Here is a 16,753-nt window from a genome sequence, read left to right on the forward strand (position 1 = left end):
GATCCGGAGAGGGATGGGCGCTCTAGTCGACGGCACAGACATGAACGTAGTCGCAGTCCTCGCCGACAGAGAGAACACAGGAGTCATCGAGATCAGGATCGGGAAAGGGACCGCCATCACCGCAGACACCGCCACGGCTCACGAGACCGAGATGAATTACGAAGGCCACCTATTTCGCGTGAGCTTGGTGAAGGGCGCAGGGGACGTGATGAGCTGAATCAAAGCAATGAGCGGAGACACAGCGATGCGCGGAAGCACGAAGGCGAGCGCAGGTGCCAGGAGCGGACCCGTCACGACGAGCGCAGACACGGGGAGGATAGTCGTGAAGACCGCCCTCGTAGATCTTCACACGAGCGCCGGCGAGACTCTGAACGTCGTAGATACCGAGAGGGCGATGAGCTCGGACGATCCGAATCAAGACAGCGTGAACATCGGCGAGATCCGGAGCGTCGTGCGGATCGAGATAAGAACTACCGTCGGCACTGACTTACCACTTTACTTGCTGCGAACGCCAGCAAACTTCTGAACCACGATGACCACTGGTCCTGATTGATGACTTCCATACGATCCTATAAACAAAGAATTCGCGAATAATCTGCACGCAAGCACAAGGAACACCATGGCGCAACTTTATTCGAGGGTCTAATTTACAGTCTAGTCAACTGGACTTACAGCTCGTCATGACCGGTGCTAGCACCCTCAGCAAGATCGGGCATCGACATCATGTTCACCACCATACTGGTCCAGCCGGTAAAGTGCTGCGTGCGCTGTCCCTTGCCAGTATCAGGATTGTACTGCTCCCAAGCGAAACCAGTCTCTTTCCATTCTCTGTAGACATTTTCGACCAAATTCTTACGGAGCTTGGAGTACATTTCGCGAGCTTGCTCCTGGTGAGAACCGGGAACGATGGCAATGTCCTAGAGAAAGGAAAGGTTAGCTTGAGAAATCAAATGAACCTGGTCAAGACTTACATAAAGATTCGTCAGCACCAGGTAGTTAATGTTTATCCAGACGGGGCTTCGCCAGTAGTTCTCATCGGTACCGTAGAATTCGTCCTTTTTACTCAAACTGCGGATACCGTAGTTGGACCACAGCTCCTCCGGATCGTTGATCAAGTCCAGAACAGGCTTGAGATGGGGGCTGTCGGGTCCAAGCAGGCCGGTCAGGAAGGGGAAGAGGGAGATGTAGCCCTTGTGGCAAACATGCACGCTTTCCTCAAATTCATCAATGGTAGCGTCACAGAAAGTCTGTTCTTTTTCGCTCCAGTGAAGATCGTCAATGTTGCGAGTAATGGCAGTCTCGTAGTATGCGAATTCCTCCATGTCCTCTTCCTCGCCCAAGTACTCCGCAATACGACGCATGGTGCGGCTCATCATACCCATCCAACTAATGAGATCGACATGCAGCTCACCGGGATGCGGAGGCTGGGCTCTGGGGTAGTCATCAATACCGGAAGTCAGGATGTGCTGGACGGAGCGTCCACGCCAGCGGTAGCCTTCCTTGGTAGAGAAAGCTTCGCGGTCGTAGGACTTGATGTCGCCACGCTGGGTGTTGCGGTACCAGAAGTAGTGTCTCTTCATGAGCGGGTAGAATGAACGGAGATAGGCCTCGGAAACTTCAGGGCTACGCAGAGTAGCAGAGCGAAGATTTTCGGCGACATCGTGGCTGTCAAGGGATTCGAATTGAGTACTCCTGTTGCTCTTAGCCTTGTCCATAAAGGCTTCCAATGCCATGAACAAGGTAGGCGGATTGGCGTAGTGCGGATACTGGACCGTGAACTCGGGGGGGAACCTTGCTGCGAGCTTCCATTCCAAGGATTTGCTCGCGAGCAATCCAGCCATCTTCGTCCATCAGGTGGAACCAGCTCTTGATAATCTCAAGACTGGAGCAGTTAGTATACAGGAGCACTATACAAACAAAAGGCTTTGGGGAACATACGCAAGGTCAGAGTCGTACTCCATGACGGGCATCAGATGGAATCCCTCATCCCAGAGGAAGCCTCTAGGGAAGAATGGGCGTGAAGGAACACATGTGAACAGATCTTTGGGAGAACCAATGACGGGTTTCGCGGCAGCGCGAGCCTCGGCCGTCTCTTCCCAGAAACCTTCGTTTTCCTCCTCATATGCCGGATGGGCGGACCGGTCAATAACATCGTCACCATGGAAGAAACCGATGCCACCAATGAGGTTAGACAGCATGGCCTTCGAGAATTTCGAGTACTTGGCTGAATCAAAGGGAGCCTGGGGTGCCAAAACCTGGTTGAAACGCTCAGAGAACGACAATGTGGAGGCTTCCAGCTGCTTCGTCAACTTCTCCGAGGTCATCGGCTCAGGCGACGAGGAAGAGGAGAAAAGGACATCGAATTCAAAAGCACCCGTAAAGACCTTCTGAACAAGGTGAACATTGCCACTGCCGGGTGCATGCTTAACCGTGAACAGCTGTGCGGGGGGCGGCGGGTTTTCGGTGCCGAGTTCATTGATAACATCCTCAACCTCGGTCTTCATCTGGGAGAATAGAATGCCCTTTGCCTGCCAGAGGTGCTCCTGGGGCATCATACCACTAGACACGATTCCGTGGCCCAGAGGCTTGTCTTCTTGACTGCGGTGGTCGTGCGTGTAGTACTCGTTGCTGTCCGGCCCGTCGGTGACATCGATAGAGAAATCTCCCAGCTCAGAAGTGTAGCCTGTGAATCTAACGTTTCCGTCGAGGGTGCGTCTTCGGACACAGTGTTAGGATCAACAGCCAATTGACCCAGCCCCTCGAGAGTTGTGTAGAAAACCATCGAGGTCGGCTGGTTAGGGCTACCATCTTTACGAGGGGTACCCTTCACACGGAATCCCCAGCTACCGCCATGCTGGCCGCCAGACACCTTGACGAAATCAATCGTAAGGTCAAGTGTGTTTCCTGCATCGTGGATGGTCTGTCTTCCACCCTTCCGAATATCGTATTCGTCCCAGCCATATCCAGCCATGCCTTCATTTTGTTCGCAGGTGTGCCTAAAGTCTTATCCGTGTATCAGCAACCATCGTACTTCAAGGAGCCAAATGAAATTGGAGCATACTCTGCTGCGCGGTCGCATAATCATCGACCTTGGCCCACATCAACCCAGCAGCTAAGCTGTTGGCGATCCGAGGGCGAACACCGAAGTAGAGATTTGGCTTGTAGGGACCCCATAGCAGCGATTCGTTGTTAGCGCGCGCGGCCTCTTTGACCAAGATGGATACATCGTTGGGATCTTGGCTTGCAAAGATCCCAACCGCATACAGTAGCGATGCGACTAGAACGGAAATGCTGAGATGATGCATCATGCTGGCATCACTCAATTGTGGGCATCGGAAAGGTGTTCAGTTCCAGGGCGGAGCTTGCTGTTCACTCCGCAATTACGTGGCCCGAGCTCCTGGCTCGAGATTCCGCTGAGTCGCTTTAACTAGGAAAAAAAACAAACTATACAATTCCAGTCATCTGAAATGTGGTCGCTAAGCTCCGACTACTTTCTTGCCTTGTATATTTGATCTAAATTTACAGCTGGTTACGAGGATCAAGTGATCCGATCTTCGCACTCTTGGCTTGTCCTTCAAATACGAACTCGCTTATGACCTTGCCAGTTCCCGGCCCGTTTTGAATACCCCAGCAGGTGTGGCCAGAGGCGAGATAGAGCCCCTTGTCGTGAGTCAGGCCGATTAAAGGGCCTCCGGGTCCAGTGCAGTTGGGAAGGTAACAAGCTTGGCGGGTGGTAACTTCGCCATCACGAAGTTCATCCGACACGCTGCCCACCTGGTCAATGATATCCTGGATGTGCTCAGGGTCCACCTCAACTTCAGCAGATGTCTTGGGCAGCGGAACTTCTTTATCACCTTCACCGCATGCATATACAGTGTCATCAGGCCGAGCATAGATCTCCGGCGCAGCTACAGTTGGCCGAGACTTTTTCGCAGGTTGAAGTTGGCCGGGATTTCGATGTTCGTGAAGAGAGCATATGCGCTGACTGGCCTAGTTGGTTTGATAACGACACTGTGTGCTCGCATACCTGAAATTGGAGCTTCGGGAAGGACAGCCTGCGTCCAAGGACCAGCAGCAACGATTACATCGGTAGCCGGAATTGTGCGCGATTCTCCAGACTCTTTGTCGGTATACGTCACTGACTCGACGACACCGTCAGGACGAGAAATATTTGTGACATGTCCGAGAATGATCTCGGCGCCCTTTTCCTGAGCCAGCTTCGCCATCGACAAGGTGAAAAGATAAGGATGAACTTGCGCAGTTTCTCCCGGTCCGCTCATGCTCTCATAGGCTCGCATAAGGTCAGGTTGAATCCAGTCCAGATCCTGTGGGATCTTGGCAGACTTGAGCTTCGAGATTGCAGCTGTGCTGCGCTTTTGCAGCGATTCTCCACCCTCTTTCTTCTCGGTCTTTTCGGTCATGGCACGGCCTTTGACGACGACCTGACCACAATTCGTCTCTCTGTATCCCCAGCGGTTCTTTCCATCGTGTTCCTCGGCAAGTTCCGCGTGTAGTGCAAAGCTCAGATCGACGATGTTGCTCGGATAAGCCCATTGCGCGAGAAGTCCGCCCGCCTTGCCAGATGCCCCGCCTGCAATGTCAGAGGCTTCGAGGAGTGTGATCTTATGACGCGATGGGTCAAAAGAAGGGTGTCTGGTAAGATAGTATGCAGAGCAGCATCCAATGATGCCACCACCTAAAGGTTTTAGTCAGTACGCTGATAGAGTGGGCGCGGGGTATGAAAGTCGCAACGGTCTACGCGTACCAACAATGACAATCTCGCGACGATCTCCGGCGACCGACATTGTCCTGAAAGACGCGATTTTTGTAGCAAGTGATCTGAACAAAGCCACGTTGAGGAGTGTCGAGAAGACTAACTGGGGGAACCGGTGTTGGTCCAAAGCAGGCTACGTCACTGCTGTCGGGGTATGCCTGGTCATGTGCTATGCTTTACATCAACTGCAACATTTCTGTAGTTTTCTCACTGTGATTTAAGTAATTCCAAATAGCATATCTGATTTGCTCAAACTTCCGATGAACAAGTGGCAATAAAATAACAAAGCCTTGGTCAAAATTTTAGATCTTCAAAAACCGGGGATAACATGCTCCACGAATGCTAGTTGTGCTGGGAATAAAAGCAAATGAAAAAAAGAGATTTCCCCTAGTGAACAGAAATGGGTAGCTGGGTAAGCCAAGAAAAGCAGAAAAAACTTGATCATCAAGACCGCGACGGACTGAGTGGTCTGTTGAAACCACCTGTTCGGTTCATGTACTGGCGATACTCGCTCTTCTTTTCCTTCCGCACGCCGTAGATGTCATTCCCGGGAACCTTGGTGTTCTTCGTGGTCCGGAATCGACTGAATCCCATGCTCCTCCGCATCATCTCGTCCATTTCGCCTTCGTCCGCATCTTCTTTGAAGTCCACGTCCATCTCATGGTTCAGATGACCAGGCCCCGATGAGCCATTGGGACCTCGCCCGTCACCTCGAGCTCGAGGTTCTCTGCGCTCGGGACGGCGATCAATTTTGAATCCTCCTCGCGGTGGTGGTGATCGTGATCGGGCAGTCTTGGTACCGTTTCGCACGGGAGACCGCGACCGTGAGCGGTCGCGAAATTTGTCGCCTTGAGATGGGTATCCTATAGATGCAGCACGGGTCAGAGATGCTCTCGTTAAGAATACGAATGGCCTTTGGGTTGATCTTACCGCGCCTGTCATTACCACGGTCTCTGCTGGTGCTCCTTTTCCGAACCCTATGCCCACGGCCATCTCGATCCCTTCCCTGATCACGACGATCTCGAGACCAGCTCCTTTCACGGTTTGTGTCTTTCCGGTCGCGAGAACGCGAGCGATATCGACGGTCATCGCGGGGGGCGTCGCGTCGGTCGTCTCTGGGAGGTGGGCGTCTGCGGTCAAGATCTGATTCTGGCTCCGCAGAGCGGTGATTTGAGTCTATCATATCCCACATTGCAGTGCTGTCAATGCGCCGAGCGCGCTTGGCTGGAGGTTCCGCCATGATGGTTGCAGAAGGCGAAAGCCCGTTTCGCGCGGGTGGTAGGGTGTGCTGAGGCGAGGGAAAGTGGTAGTCCGTTCACTTGTTCCTTCAACGATTGATATCAGTTGAATGATAGAGAAATTCACAAGCACATTGTCAACAGAGAATGAGGTGAGGAGTATTAAGTTGTCGCAACTGAGAACCGGCCAGCGCTGCTGGAAGAGAAGTTTATTCCGGTGATCGGGGAACGCCATTTGCGCAGTTTGATATCGCTCGATGCCTCTAGATGCAGCTATATGTACAGAATTTTCCCTGCTAGATGGGGATTCCTGATCCTAGCAGCTGTCGCTTTTATGGAACCGCTTAGGCTCAGGCTCAGTGAGTGTATCTTATTACGTACTTAGGCCGAGTGATCATGCTCAGTCCTACGACGTGACCGATGACTGACTCTCAGTGGGTGCGCAATGATTACTTATAGTCGCTGATTGTCTAATTATTGAGCACCTTTGATTTACTAAGCTAAGCTCAGAACATGCAACTTCATAATTGGCCAAAGTTTCGTTCGCGAAAATCTCACGCAATTGATACTTTTGTAGTCAACCTTGGTATGTGCTCGATCACTGCGTTGGCATGGGTTGAAAACTGTTGTCATGTGAAGCTGGTGCAGATTAGGAATCAGACCGCATCGTCGGAATTAGCTCCGAGGTGTCTGTACAGACACTCAAGCTAATTTCCAAATCAATTTGAATCTTCTCGTTGTATACATAGCCTGACCAGTTGCCCGTAGGATAGAACGGATCAATTCATTCCTCATGGAACACAGAAGAAACAAGAGATTCGGTCACTTGATGACATTCTTTGATATTTGCTTCAAGACAGAGTTGGTGCAGTTGAACCAATAAAGCTGTCGCTAGAGGTGTCGAGGGAGATGCCGAGGGAGGAGCTGAGGTCCGATGCAGCGGCCTGCAGTCTGCATAGCTGAAAGTTGGTAATTATGGACAAACAAGCGATAATTTCTGACTGGAAATGGCGTTCTTAAATTTGTAATGCTGAATTCAAAGTTGCAAAATTGGTCCAGCAGAAATCATAAAAGGTAGAAATCAGGAAGGGGGTGTGTTTGTATCAACACCATCAAGATATTCCTTGCTCTTCATCTTGTATACGGCGCCAACCAGTTAAGCAGAGTGCGATACCATAATAGCAAGTTCTCGGGGCTCCGGATCTGAAAGTCTCCATCTGGAAATACGAGCAGAGCGATCTCGACTGAATGCAGGTTTAGAGTGTTTAATGTTGCCAGGGTGTCGGGGACAGAACGCTGACGATTCCATTTGCCATGAATGAGTAATTGTGGCATCTGCCAGTCGCCGGCGTGCTGTGCAGGGTCCCGTTCTCGCCATGCTCGGCAAAAAGCGCAAGATGGCAGCGTTTGTCCCAACCCTTGTCTCCAGCTATCTTGCGGACCACCGTGGATAAAATAGAATAAGGGGTATCTCTGCTTCGGGTTTAACTACGATATCTTCACCACCAAACTTGCATCTGGCGCGGTTCATCACTCGGAAACCATTTTTGGTCAACTTGTCAGCAAGTTGGTATAAGAGCTCGGAATCCATTCGAGCCTCCCTTTATGGTCAAGGACAGTGCGTGTTCATTTGAAAATACAAGTAGTCCAAGACCTCCCTGTCCTGAATATCCAAAGTCTGGCTTGAATGTATCGTCAATTATACTCGGCATACAGCACAGTAGTTGCCTCGATAATACATTCTCTAACTGATCGATGAGAAGATCACTCAGTCACGCCTTCCAGTGGGCCGGATCTTACCTCTCTCCCCTACCTATCCACTTAAACCTATCAGGGTGTGCTGCCAAGCCAGAACAAGTTGCTACGAGGTCTCAAGAGGTGAAAATTGACGGCCTTTTTTGATTTTGCCTTGCTGGAGAGGCTTTTACAAAACCGTAGTGGAGTAGCTGCCACAAGCATGTATGCCTGACGCGAGGGTGGACAAATGGAGAGGAGAGATGGAGGAAATAAATGGAGGAACAGATGGAGCGATGGAGGGAGACCCCACACTTGAGTGGTCCTTGACATGATGCAGCCCCATTTCCGGTTTACAGTTAGAAAGCTAAGGGGGAATTGGCTTCAGATTAGGAAATCCTTGAACAACAATGGGCTTTCACAACAGATGTTGCTGCAATATCCGACGGGGTTCTTTCCGAACCAGTCTGGACTCGTGGGTGTCGATGCACCTGCAATGCAAGCAATCCTGATCACCTTCATGGAATTCACATCCACAGCGTCTTTGGATAGGGATGACACGAGTGCCGTGAGTCTTTACTGCTTCTGTACAAGATTACAGAAGTAATAAGAGCTTGGATCCTTTCCTTAAACGCACTCAGCTTTAAAGCCATACCCTGTTATATAAAATATTGTCTTTGGTCCATTACCGGGACCGTATGCTGTAGTATGTGATAGAAAGATTAATGTTCATAATTTTGGGCATAAGTATGTCTCCAATATAGCAGCTACGTGTATACTTTTGAAATCTTACAGGCACATGCGCACTCAACATAATTTCCTTTAAATTGGGACAGTCTCGGTTCGCCTGACCCATCGGGGCAGCAGTAAAGAGTACCAAGTAAAGAATGGTGGCGGGACAGGACGCCACCAAGCATAGCCACGAGTAATTGTTTCAGAAGCTCCGACCGAGAAAATACTTAAATACCTACCCACAACGAACACAGTCGGGCTAATCGCTTTCGCGTTGAAATCATGCAGGAACAGTCTTTTTACGAGAATACCATTCCCATCGCCATATCCCAACTTCGAGGCGATAAACAAATTCCTACCCTGCGCCAGTACTTTGACGGTGGCCAATGTCGCGTATTCAAGGTGACCTTCGTGAATGGCGAGAGCTGGGCTGTACGAGTCCCTCTTTTCGTCCGCCATGTTTCGCAGGACACTGTTATACAGCTCCTTGATTCCGAAGTTTGTCTTCTTGAGGAGCTTGGATTGAAGGGGTTCTCGTGGGCTCCAAGGCTCCGGGGCTGCAGTCTCACATTTGATAATGCCATCAGATACCCCTTCATCGCATTAACATGGACTCCAGGCAACCAGCTTTCATGGTCCGATGAACATCCTACGCAACCTCTTCGGAAAGAAATCCTAGATCAAGTTGCGACGATGCACACATCACTAATTGAATGTACCAAGCAGGCTAGTATGTTCAATGCCTATGTTCAATACCTTATCTGTTCAAACTGAGCCTTGCTTATCATCTCAGGGGGATCTTCGCTAAAGCATTTCACCCGGATAATTCAAAACAAGACCCGTCGTGTCCGCGAGGGTCTCCTTCCAGAGATCACGGAACAGGACTGCTCTGACCAAATGGAATTTCTCTCTGATGCTGTTTTACTTGAACTTGATGAAGCGCCTTTCGCTATTGCCCATGGCGATATGTCGCCACAAAACATACTCATAGATGAGCAGAACAATGTCACAGGGTAAGTGAGATTGTCCACAGGTTACAGCCAAGGTGCTTACTGCCGAAGCATTATTGATTGGGGGTTCTCATCAAGGGTGCCTTTTCAACAGGCGGCCTGTTTCCCCCGGTTTCTCTGCTTACAAAACCTTGACGTATCGCCAAGTCCTACTCTCCAGCAAGACCGGGAAGATGTACATCGCCTCCGTCCGATGCCAGAAATTACCAGCAGCGGCATCAATGGTTCAAGTGCTGTCATCGCAAAATGCTGACTTCCAACATTGCTTTCTGGAATCGATCATAAGCAAAGGAATGCATCGACGACTGGCACGCAAAGGATGGAGGCTTTTACCTTTCGAACAAAGCAGTAATGGAGAAGATGTCGAGCACAATAAGCATGAAAGCAGACCTCAAAGTTTCGGCTAAGCTCATATCTTCATATACTGCATGGCCGGCATGATGGCGATACTAGCCTTTTACATCCAAGAACGGGGTACATGAGTTACATTTTCAGTCGAAATTTGAGGGAGCAGTACTTGGGCTAGCATTTCTTTTGTCAACATCATTGATTTGAATGTCTAATCTTGAATTACATGTCACTGGGATGGAACTATGAAAAGAACTATCGTAGATTTAAGCTGCAACCGTACCAGACTACTTGCATGTTATATTCGTATGAACCTATCCAAACCTTTATCCTAGATAGAGGGTTCTCCGGTAAAGCCCAAGGCATACCTCAAAGACAATTTTGTATTGCGATTTTGTCACTAACTAGCGATAAAAATGAAAAGCCGATGGAAAGATCGCGGAGCAATGCACCCTCACGGGCCGAGCCGTCGAGCCTCAACTGTAAATCGGACCGCGAAATTTTTGCAGCAGTGCCCCTCGACCCCACTTCATCTGTCTTGCAGCCATACGCACCCCAGATCCTAGCGCCATGGCTCCTCTCAATTTGTCCCATCGGCGAACGCATAATTTGCTCTTGATTTCCAAGTTGTTGAGTTTGCGGGACACAGTGTCTCCACTTACGCTCCTTCAGGACTCGCTGGAGCAGCCCGCCACACCCCTCATCAAAGAGTACATCCGACGCGCAAAGGCAAGTTCAGGACTCCATCCCAGATAAATTGGCTTTGACTGTGGCGTTAGATGGCATTGAGATCACACTGATCACGCTAACTGGTCGCGTAGCTCTCCAAAGTCCATGTCACTCTGATTGCATTTGAGACACTAGCGCAACCCGATGGAGTTGATGCTTTCGTATCTGCCCGCCGCAAGAGCCCCGAAGGAATTGTCAAAGAAGCAGGCGCGGCCTATCAGCCCCCAACATCAGCCGCTCCGTCAAAACGTGAGTCTCGTTGGCTTCTAGTGCAACAGTGCTGCAGCTCATGAATCCTCTAGGACGCCTCATCATTATCGATGCCATCAATCCTTTACTGAGCTCGAGGAATCTCGACACTGGATTCCATTTACCGACCTTCCTTGGCTCTTTCATCGCGCCGGCTAGCCCCACAGGCAAGGCTGACACATCGCTGGTGGTAACATATCACCAAGATGTCCCGGGCCTTCCTCAGCAGAGCCCCTACTCGCCATCGCCATTATCCATGCTCACGTACCTGGCGACTAGCATCATTACTCTTCATTCCTTTTCTCACATTATGGCGCAAAAAGCTGCTCGCGACCGCAGTCTCGTTGCGCCCGTCTTCGGCCTCGAAGAAGAACAAGAGGGCGTTCTTCTAGGTCGGCTCGATAAGTTGCGCGGCACTAATGCCGCTGAGGGTATTGTTCTTGAACTGGAACACAGACGTAAAAGTGGACGCGGTGTTTTGGAGTGGTACCTTCTGCCGCCTGCCTCACGTTATTCGTCACAACAAGTGAAAGAGATCGTCACTCTACTTGATGATAATGTTCTTTATAACCCGCCCATGGAGCTGGACACGAATGCTGGCGATGAGGAGCCCCAGTCAACATTCGAGCTGCGTCTCACTGAGAGACAGAGACGCGAGAGGGAAGGTGTTGTTTTGCCATACTTCGATGCGCAGCAAGGCAACGGCCCTGGCGAAGGTGGCCGAATCCTCTACGACATGGGCGAGGAAGACGATTTCGACGAAGAGGAAGATGAGATTTAGACATGTCTAAAACAATCGGAGATGGTAATGTGAATGTTGAATCAAATTCATCATTTTCCGTTCTTGATTCAGATATATCGATTCTAGCGCGTACTTCCACAGGTCTTTTTTGGGGGGCGGGTACTAGGTTCTGGCCAAGCTATGGCCGCCTACTAAGACCCGCTTGCTTTCTACCCGGTCCGACTATACGGTGATAAGTGTCTTGTCTGCAATCTGCACACATTTTCTGCATTCTAGCTTGGTGGGTTGTATCCTGCAACCACCAGGAATTATTAATATGCATACGTTCGTACAAGGGGTCTTTGTGCCCAGTCATTGGTAGCAGATGGATCAGAAAAATCGCCACCAAAGAAGAAGAAGCACTAAGAAACCAACGCCAGCGAAAGGCCCGTACTGCGACAACGTCAGTATTTCCATCTCCAGGGTATGGAGCATGACATCTCACCTGTTTTACCAACAATTCCCAGTTGATGCGCACTGCTGCCCGGCGGTATTTCTTGCTGTCCTCGCGCAGGCGACCTGAAAGTTCGCCCATGCGCTCCAGGCTGTCTCCACGGTACAAGAGGTCCTCGATATTCTTGGTCATGACCTTTGTGACATCACGCAGCTCATCGTTTAGCTTGTCCAGGTTGCCCGAGGCACGGCTATCTTGGTACAACTTCTTCGTGCGCTGAATAAAGGTATCGAACTCGACAAAGGCATAAGGGCGAAGAGTGGGAGAGAGGTATTGTGATGCGGAGTAGGTGGTCGTAAATTCAGAAGCCAGATCAGCAAGATAAGTGAATGCAAGCTTGCGGGGGTAGGAGCGGTCGCAGATGCAGAGGAAACAGATATCGTCTTTGATTGTGTAGCTATTATTGTGTTAGTAGTGCCACATTATTGCCTCGTTTTTTTTTCTTACTCACTGGAGATTGTATTGACCGGATTCAATGCTCGCCTGCGGTGCAGCATTGCGATTCAGTCGGCGGAAGATCATCTTCGCTTGACTCTTGATCTCAGCCAGCTCGGACTCAGCCTGAAAGTGTTCGTCAGCTTCCAATTTGTCCATCGGTCTCACTTCTTTCTCTTACCTGTTCATCGTCGACTGAAGCGGCCAGCATGAGGCCTGGTTGCTCCTGAGTTAGCATCGACGTGACTTTATCTCATCCGCAAAGCTTCCTTACCATCGAGCCTAGCAATCTGAGTCGATTTGACCATCCCGACGACTTCTGACGGGTGTAAAATCACAGAATTGCTCTTGTTTTGTCCTGAAGACCGCGCGCAATCGGCCAGAATGGCCCGCAAGAAAGCGGTCACATATGGCAAAAAGCGCCGCCGCGGGTGTGTTGCGCCGATCAGTGTTGGTTCATGCTTTGTTTCTTTCTAATGATGCTTCAGACGACCTTCTACTCGCTCTACCAATGTAGCAGAGAATTTCCGACATATGGGCCCTGAAATGTCGCCCCCAACATCTGGTAAAAAGGCTTCCCCGGCCAAACGCCCCCCAAGGAAACCCGTAGCTCGCGGCAAGTGGAGTGAGGAGAAGCTGTTGACGAGCGACAAGTCTGTTCTCATTCATGAAGACCTTGTGGTAAATTTCGATGGTCCGGACCCCCAGTACGCAAAACACAGCTAACGAAGCAATCTTCTACTTCCTAGAAGCTCTTAGCGAAACCTGAAGCATGGAACTTGCTTGAAGAAGCTGAGAAGCGTGAGATTCTAGCTCTCCTCCCCGCAGACATCCACCCGGACTGGGATCTGTCAAAGACAGATCCCGAATATCGAATTCCACCACTGCCACAGGAATTTATTCGATACTCAACTAATTGGCGGGAGGGCATCCGTGTTTTCCAACTCGATCTGGAAAACGGCCGGTACGATCCCCAATGGTTACGCCAAGCCGAAAATGCTAGGCGCAAGCGCGAGAATGGCGATTTCGACAAATTCAAAGAAAGGGAGTTTGAGGAGTTCTGGGGACAGAAGCAAAGAATGGACATGGCGGCCGCAGCTGGCGAGCATGGTCGTATACAATTGCGTGAGCTCGTTGCGGCCGGTGTCATTAAGCTTGGTGATGTATGGCGATTCAACTTCGTCTTCGGCAGGGAGAAAATCGACTGGTTATCGACAAGGAAGCTCGGGTATGGATCATCTAGGTTGAAGACCCCTGATATTACAGATTGCTAAATGGTGCAGGTCCACGAAATTAACGGTACCCTGTTGTCATTCGTGGTCGCGAAGGGCCCACGTACTATCCTAACAAGTGCCTTTGGTGAATCAATGGACACCGCAGCACAAGAGACTACCGAAACAAAACCGAGCACGGAGGCAAAGCAAGATGATGTCCAAACCGACCCTTCAGAAACCGCCACTGCCCTTCAAAATGCCGAACCTGCTCTGCAGACCAGGACCTCAAACTTGAATGAAGATAACGCCCAAATTACCGCAACGCGCGCCGAGCAAACCAGTGAAAGCCGCTCAAAAGACCTCAATCACATTCTGAATGAGAAGCCTGCAATTGCTGTCATACCAACTGAAACTGAGATGAAAGCAAGGGACGAGACGAGTCCGCAAAAACCGATGACTTCTCCCACGAATCTCCCAGGGATAGAAAAGTTAGCTTGCAGGTCTTGATTGTAAGCCCAAGGAAGAATACGAGCTCAGCCGAGAAAACAGCCAAGCGAACAGTGCCTACTCCTGCACCAGAGCCTGTTGCGAAGCGCAAGCGTGGTCGGCCACGCAAGAATTTGATACAGCCTAAGCCGGAGCCTGAAAAAGAAGCTGAAGCTGAACCTCCAACCGAAAGTTCAAGCCAGCCAGGGCCTGCAAACCAGCAAACGGAGTCTGAACAAGCCAAACCTGACCTCGTTATATCTTCGCCCAAGGAACTACTTACCCCAACAAAACCCACTAAATCCTCCGCGCACACACCCTGCCAAGGAGTCTCGAGAACCAACAGACTCCCCAATTAACATGAAAACCACTCAAGACAATCCCCCCGATTCCCTTTTATCCGAGGCACCAGGAGACCTATCACCGCCTACATCCGAGCAGGAGCCTCAGTCATCTGCCAAGCCCAGACATATTTTTCCAATCACACCGTACAAAACAAATGAGGTTGTTGTCTCTGGCATCAAGGCCCCTGCAAATCTGGTCACCTGCCTTCTCCAAATCGATGGCCGACCTAAAGAAGGCGCGCGCACGGCAAATGCATGGAAAGAGATCCGTTGCTATCGAAATAACCAGGATATGGGTAGTCTTTTCGAGGTACGACAGACCTGGTACTTCAAACAAAAAAGGAACGAGAAGGTCCAACAGCCCGACTCGGACGCAGACACCGATTGGGTGGGCTAGAATTACTTTCCGCCTAAGATGTGATTCTGATAGCGTACCGTCCATCTCGAATATCCAGCAGCTAGTGTTCATCTTTCCCGGGGAGCACCCGCATCCATACCGGGGTCTAAGACAACTAAAAGGATAGTGTGGTTCCATCACTTGACCGTTGAGACGAAGCAAACAATTCGAAGATGAGATGAAACACAGCCCCACGGACAAATTCAAGCATTAAAGCTCTTACATACTCCTCTGTGCAGATGTGAAACCTCGTGACTTTGTACCTAGATCTCAGAATAGCCTATCATTCATTCCCATAGGCGGCATGGCATCTAAGTCCGCAGCAACATCAACAGCGAAACTAGCCTGAATAAAATCCTCTAATTCCTCACTGACAGTTTTCAATTTCTCTTTGACGCTTGCAACACCCTCTTGTCCAACGATATGCCGAGAAGGAGGGTTCTCATGTCCTCCAATTGAAGTAATCGCGTATACTGTTTCCGTGACCAGGACCTCGAGATGTGCAGAGCTCAGGGGCGGGTGCATGGAGACAATCTCCGGGACTGAGAAAGGGCCGTTTTCAATTGAGCTGACGCGGGAATTCTCGTTTTGGTCTTTTGGGTGATTTGCGGAGTTCACTCCTTCTGACGCGGCGTCCGGGAGTCGCGGTACAAGGTGGTTTAGTATACCACGGAACAGAGGTGCGTGGTTATTGGCAGGCGAGTAGGCAGGGAATATGGGCGGGACGCTGGTGACCAGGTTTGTGAGGATTCCAATTTCGATGCTGCATTGGATGATCGTGAGTTTTATATTGAATGGGGCGATTTCGTAAGCCAGACTCTGGTTGGAGGCATTAGAGATTATGCTGAATTCATTAATTTGAGTGTTGCTCACGTCACAAAAGCCCTCGAGGGCCCAGCCGGCTGCGCAGTACATTCCCAGTCCGGGCGTGCCGATGTGTGCCGCTGGGACATGTTAGATGTTGCATGATGCGATGGACAAATTTTATAGGCTTACTGATTCCAGATATTATCATTATATGACCGGTGCTTTCTCTGCGCATCTGAGGTAGGGCGGCTTTTATGATATTGAGAGGTCCGAAGTAGTTGACCTCGAATTGGTCGCGGACGAGATTGAGGGTCTGTTGTGAAGCAGATAGCTCTTCGACGGTCCCGACCAGAGCTGAAGAGAATTGTCAACACGCTGACGGAAGTATATCGAAGCTCTTGGGTTGGCTTACTTTGACTTGTACAGCATAGGAGGATATCAACTCGGCCAAATGCCGCGACTGCATCAGCAACCACTGCCTGACATTCGCCCATCATCCTGTATTGCGGAAATCTATTTTAGCTTCTGCACCTGAAATTGCCTCCAAGTTGTTCAATTGAATGGCATTGTACAACTCAATAGGCATAAGAAGGGATGCCCGCACCTGATATCCAAGGGAACGGTCTTTGTCCTTTGCTTCCATCCCTCGTCGCGGTGCTCCTCGATCTCAGCCAGGAAAGCTTCAAACCCATTCCGACGGCGCTCGTCGCGTTCCAAAACCGAGTGCGCTAGCCCAAGCAGTACAAAGTCACCGTGCGCTAGGGCCTGCCGAGCGACCGAGATCCCGATGGGCGAATCCCCCCGCGGTGATGAGCCATACTCTAGGCTTAGTGTGCGAGGGAAAATGCGAGCGGAAATCGGGGGACGGGTAGTTGTCCATGGAGTCGGAGTCAGCGCTAGAGGGTAAATGCGATACCCATCGCGCGCTTAAAAGGGTATCAGCGACAGCTCGCAAACGCGCTGAAGAATAGATCAATTGCGATTGCTATTGCGGAGCCGGAGGGGAAATTGCCAAGGCGGT

At 50.4% G+C, this 16,753-nt stretch overlaps 8 protein-coding genes across 8 annotated transcripts; 4 read left to right on the forward strand and 4 right to left on the reverse strand.

Moving 5' to 3' along the window:
- Positions 1-22: 22 nt before the first annotated feature.
- On the reverse strand, positions 23-4,805 carry cwh41 (mannosyl-oligosaccharide glucosidase; the record flags this gene model as incomplete). The annotated part of the gene is made up of 11 exons (XM_056966283.1): positions 23-169; positions 239-482; positions 673-917; positions 972-1,720; positions 1,773-1,882; positions 1,939-2,683; positions 2,752-3,003; positions 3,062-3,309; positions 3,524-3,908; positions 4,028-4,696; positions 4,766-4,805. The coding sequence occupies 11 exons, from the start codon at positions 4,803-4,805 to the stop codon at positions 23-25; spliced, it is 3,834 nt and encodes a 1,277-aa protein (XP_056823064.1).
- A 413-nt stretch (positions 4,806-5,218) lies between these two features.
- On the reverse strand, positions 5,219-6,247 carry N7477_004621 (SNUT3/LISCH7 family protein; the record flags this gene model as incomplete). The annotated part of the gene is made up of 2 exons (XM_056966284.1): positions 5,219-5,904; positions 5,965-6,247. 2 exons carry the CDS (start codon positions 6,245-6,247, stop codon positions 5,219-5,221), a joined length of 969 nt encoding a protein of 322 aa, XP_056823065.1.
- Positions 6,248-8,760: 2,513 nt separating this feature from the next.
- N7477_004622 (uncharacterized protein) lies at positions 8,761-9,495 on the forward strand (the record flags this gene model as incomplete). Its single annotated transcript, XM_056966285.1, has 2 exons — positions 8,761-9,208; positions 9,272-9,495. 2 exons carry the CDS (start codon positions 8,761-8,763, stop codon positions 9,493-9,495), a joined length of 672 nt encoding a protein of 223 aa, XP_056823066.1.
- A 911-nt stretch (positions 9,496-10,406) lies between these two features.
- Positions 10,407-11,595, forward strand: N7477_004623 (Elongator subunit IKI1; the record flags this gene model as incomplete). Its single annotated transcript, XM_056966286.1, has 4 exons — positions 10,407-10,486; positions 10,548-10,605; positions 10,658-10,814; positions 10,868-11,595. 4 exons carry the CDS (start codon positions 10,407-10,409, stop codon positions 11,593-11,595), a joined length of 1,023 nt encoding a protein of 340 aa, XP_056823067.1.
- A 330-nt stretch (positions 11,596-11,925) lies between these two features.
- N7477_004624 (SNAP receptor SEC22) lies at positions 11,926-12,722 on the reverse strand (the record flags this gene model as incomplete). The annotated part of the gene is made up of 4 exons (XM_056966287.1): positions 11,926-11,988; positions 12,041-12,446; positions 12,501-12,610; positions 12,666-12,722. 4 exons carry the CDS (start codon positions 12,720-12,722, stop codon positions 11,926-11,928), a joined length of 636 nt encoding a protein of 211 aa, XP_056823068.1.
- A 296-nt stretch (positions 12,723-13,018) lies between these two features.
- On the forward strand, positions 13,019-13,758 carry N7477_004625 (uncharacterized protein; the record flags this gene model as incomplete). The annotated part of the gene is made up of 2 exons (XM_056966288.1): positions 13,019-13,165; positions 13,234-13,758. 2 exons carry the CDS (start codon positions 13,019-13,021, stop codon positions 13,756-13,758), a joined length of 672 nt encoding a protein of 223 aa, XP_056823069.1.
- Positions 13,759-14,544: 786 nt separating this feature from the next.
- Positions 14,545-14,925, forward strand: N7477_004626 (uncharacterized protein; the record flags this gene model as incomplete). Its single annotated transcript, XM_056966289.1, has 1 exon — positions 14,545-14,925. One exon carries the CDS (start codon positions 14,545-14,547, stop codon positions 14,923-14,925), a length of 381 nt encoding a protein of 126 aa, XP_056823070.1.
- Positions 14,926-15,195: 270 nt separating this feature from the next.
- Positions 15,196-16,656, reverse strand: N7477_004627 (short chain dehydrogenase/reductase family protein; the record flags this gene model as incomplete). The annotated part of the gene is made up of 4 exons (XM_056966290.1): positions 15,196-15,869; positions 15,922-16,086; positions 16,145-16,230; positions 16,337-16,656. Coding segments are annotated over 4 exons (1,245 nt in total), but the record flags the coding sequence as incomplete, so codon positions are not given.
- Between the last annotated feature and the right edge of the window lie 97 nt (positions 16,657-16,753).

This window comes from Penicillium maclennaniae (assembly GCF_028827695.1).
Source record: "Penicillium maclennaniae strain IBT 15551 chromosome Unknown utg000004l:1.0-3007600.0:1.0-3009580.0, whole genome shotgun sequence".
Taxonomy (NCBI): Eukaryota; Fungi; Ascomycota; class Eurotiomycetes; order Eurotiales; family Aspergillaceae; genus Penicillium; species Penicillium maclennaniae.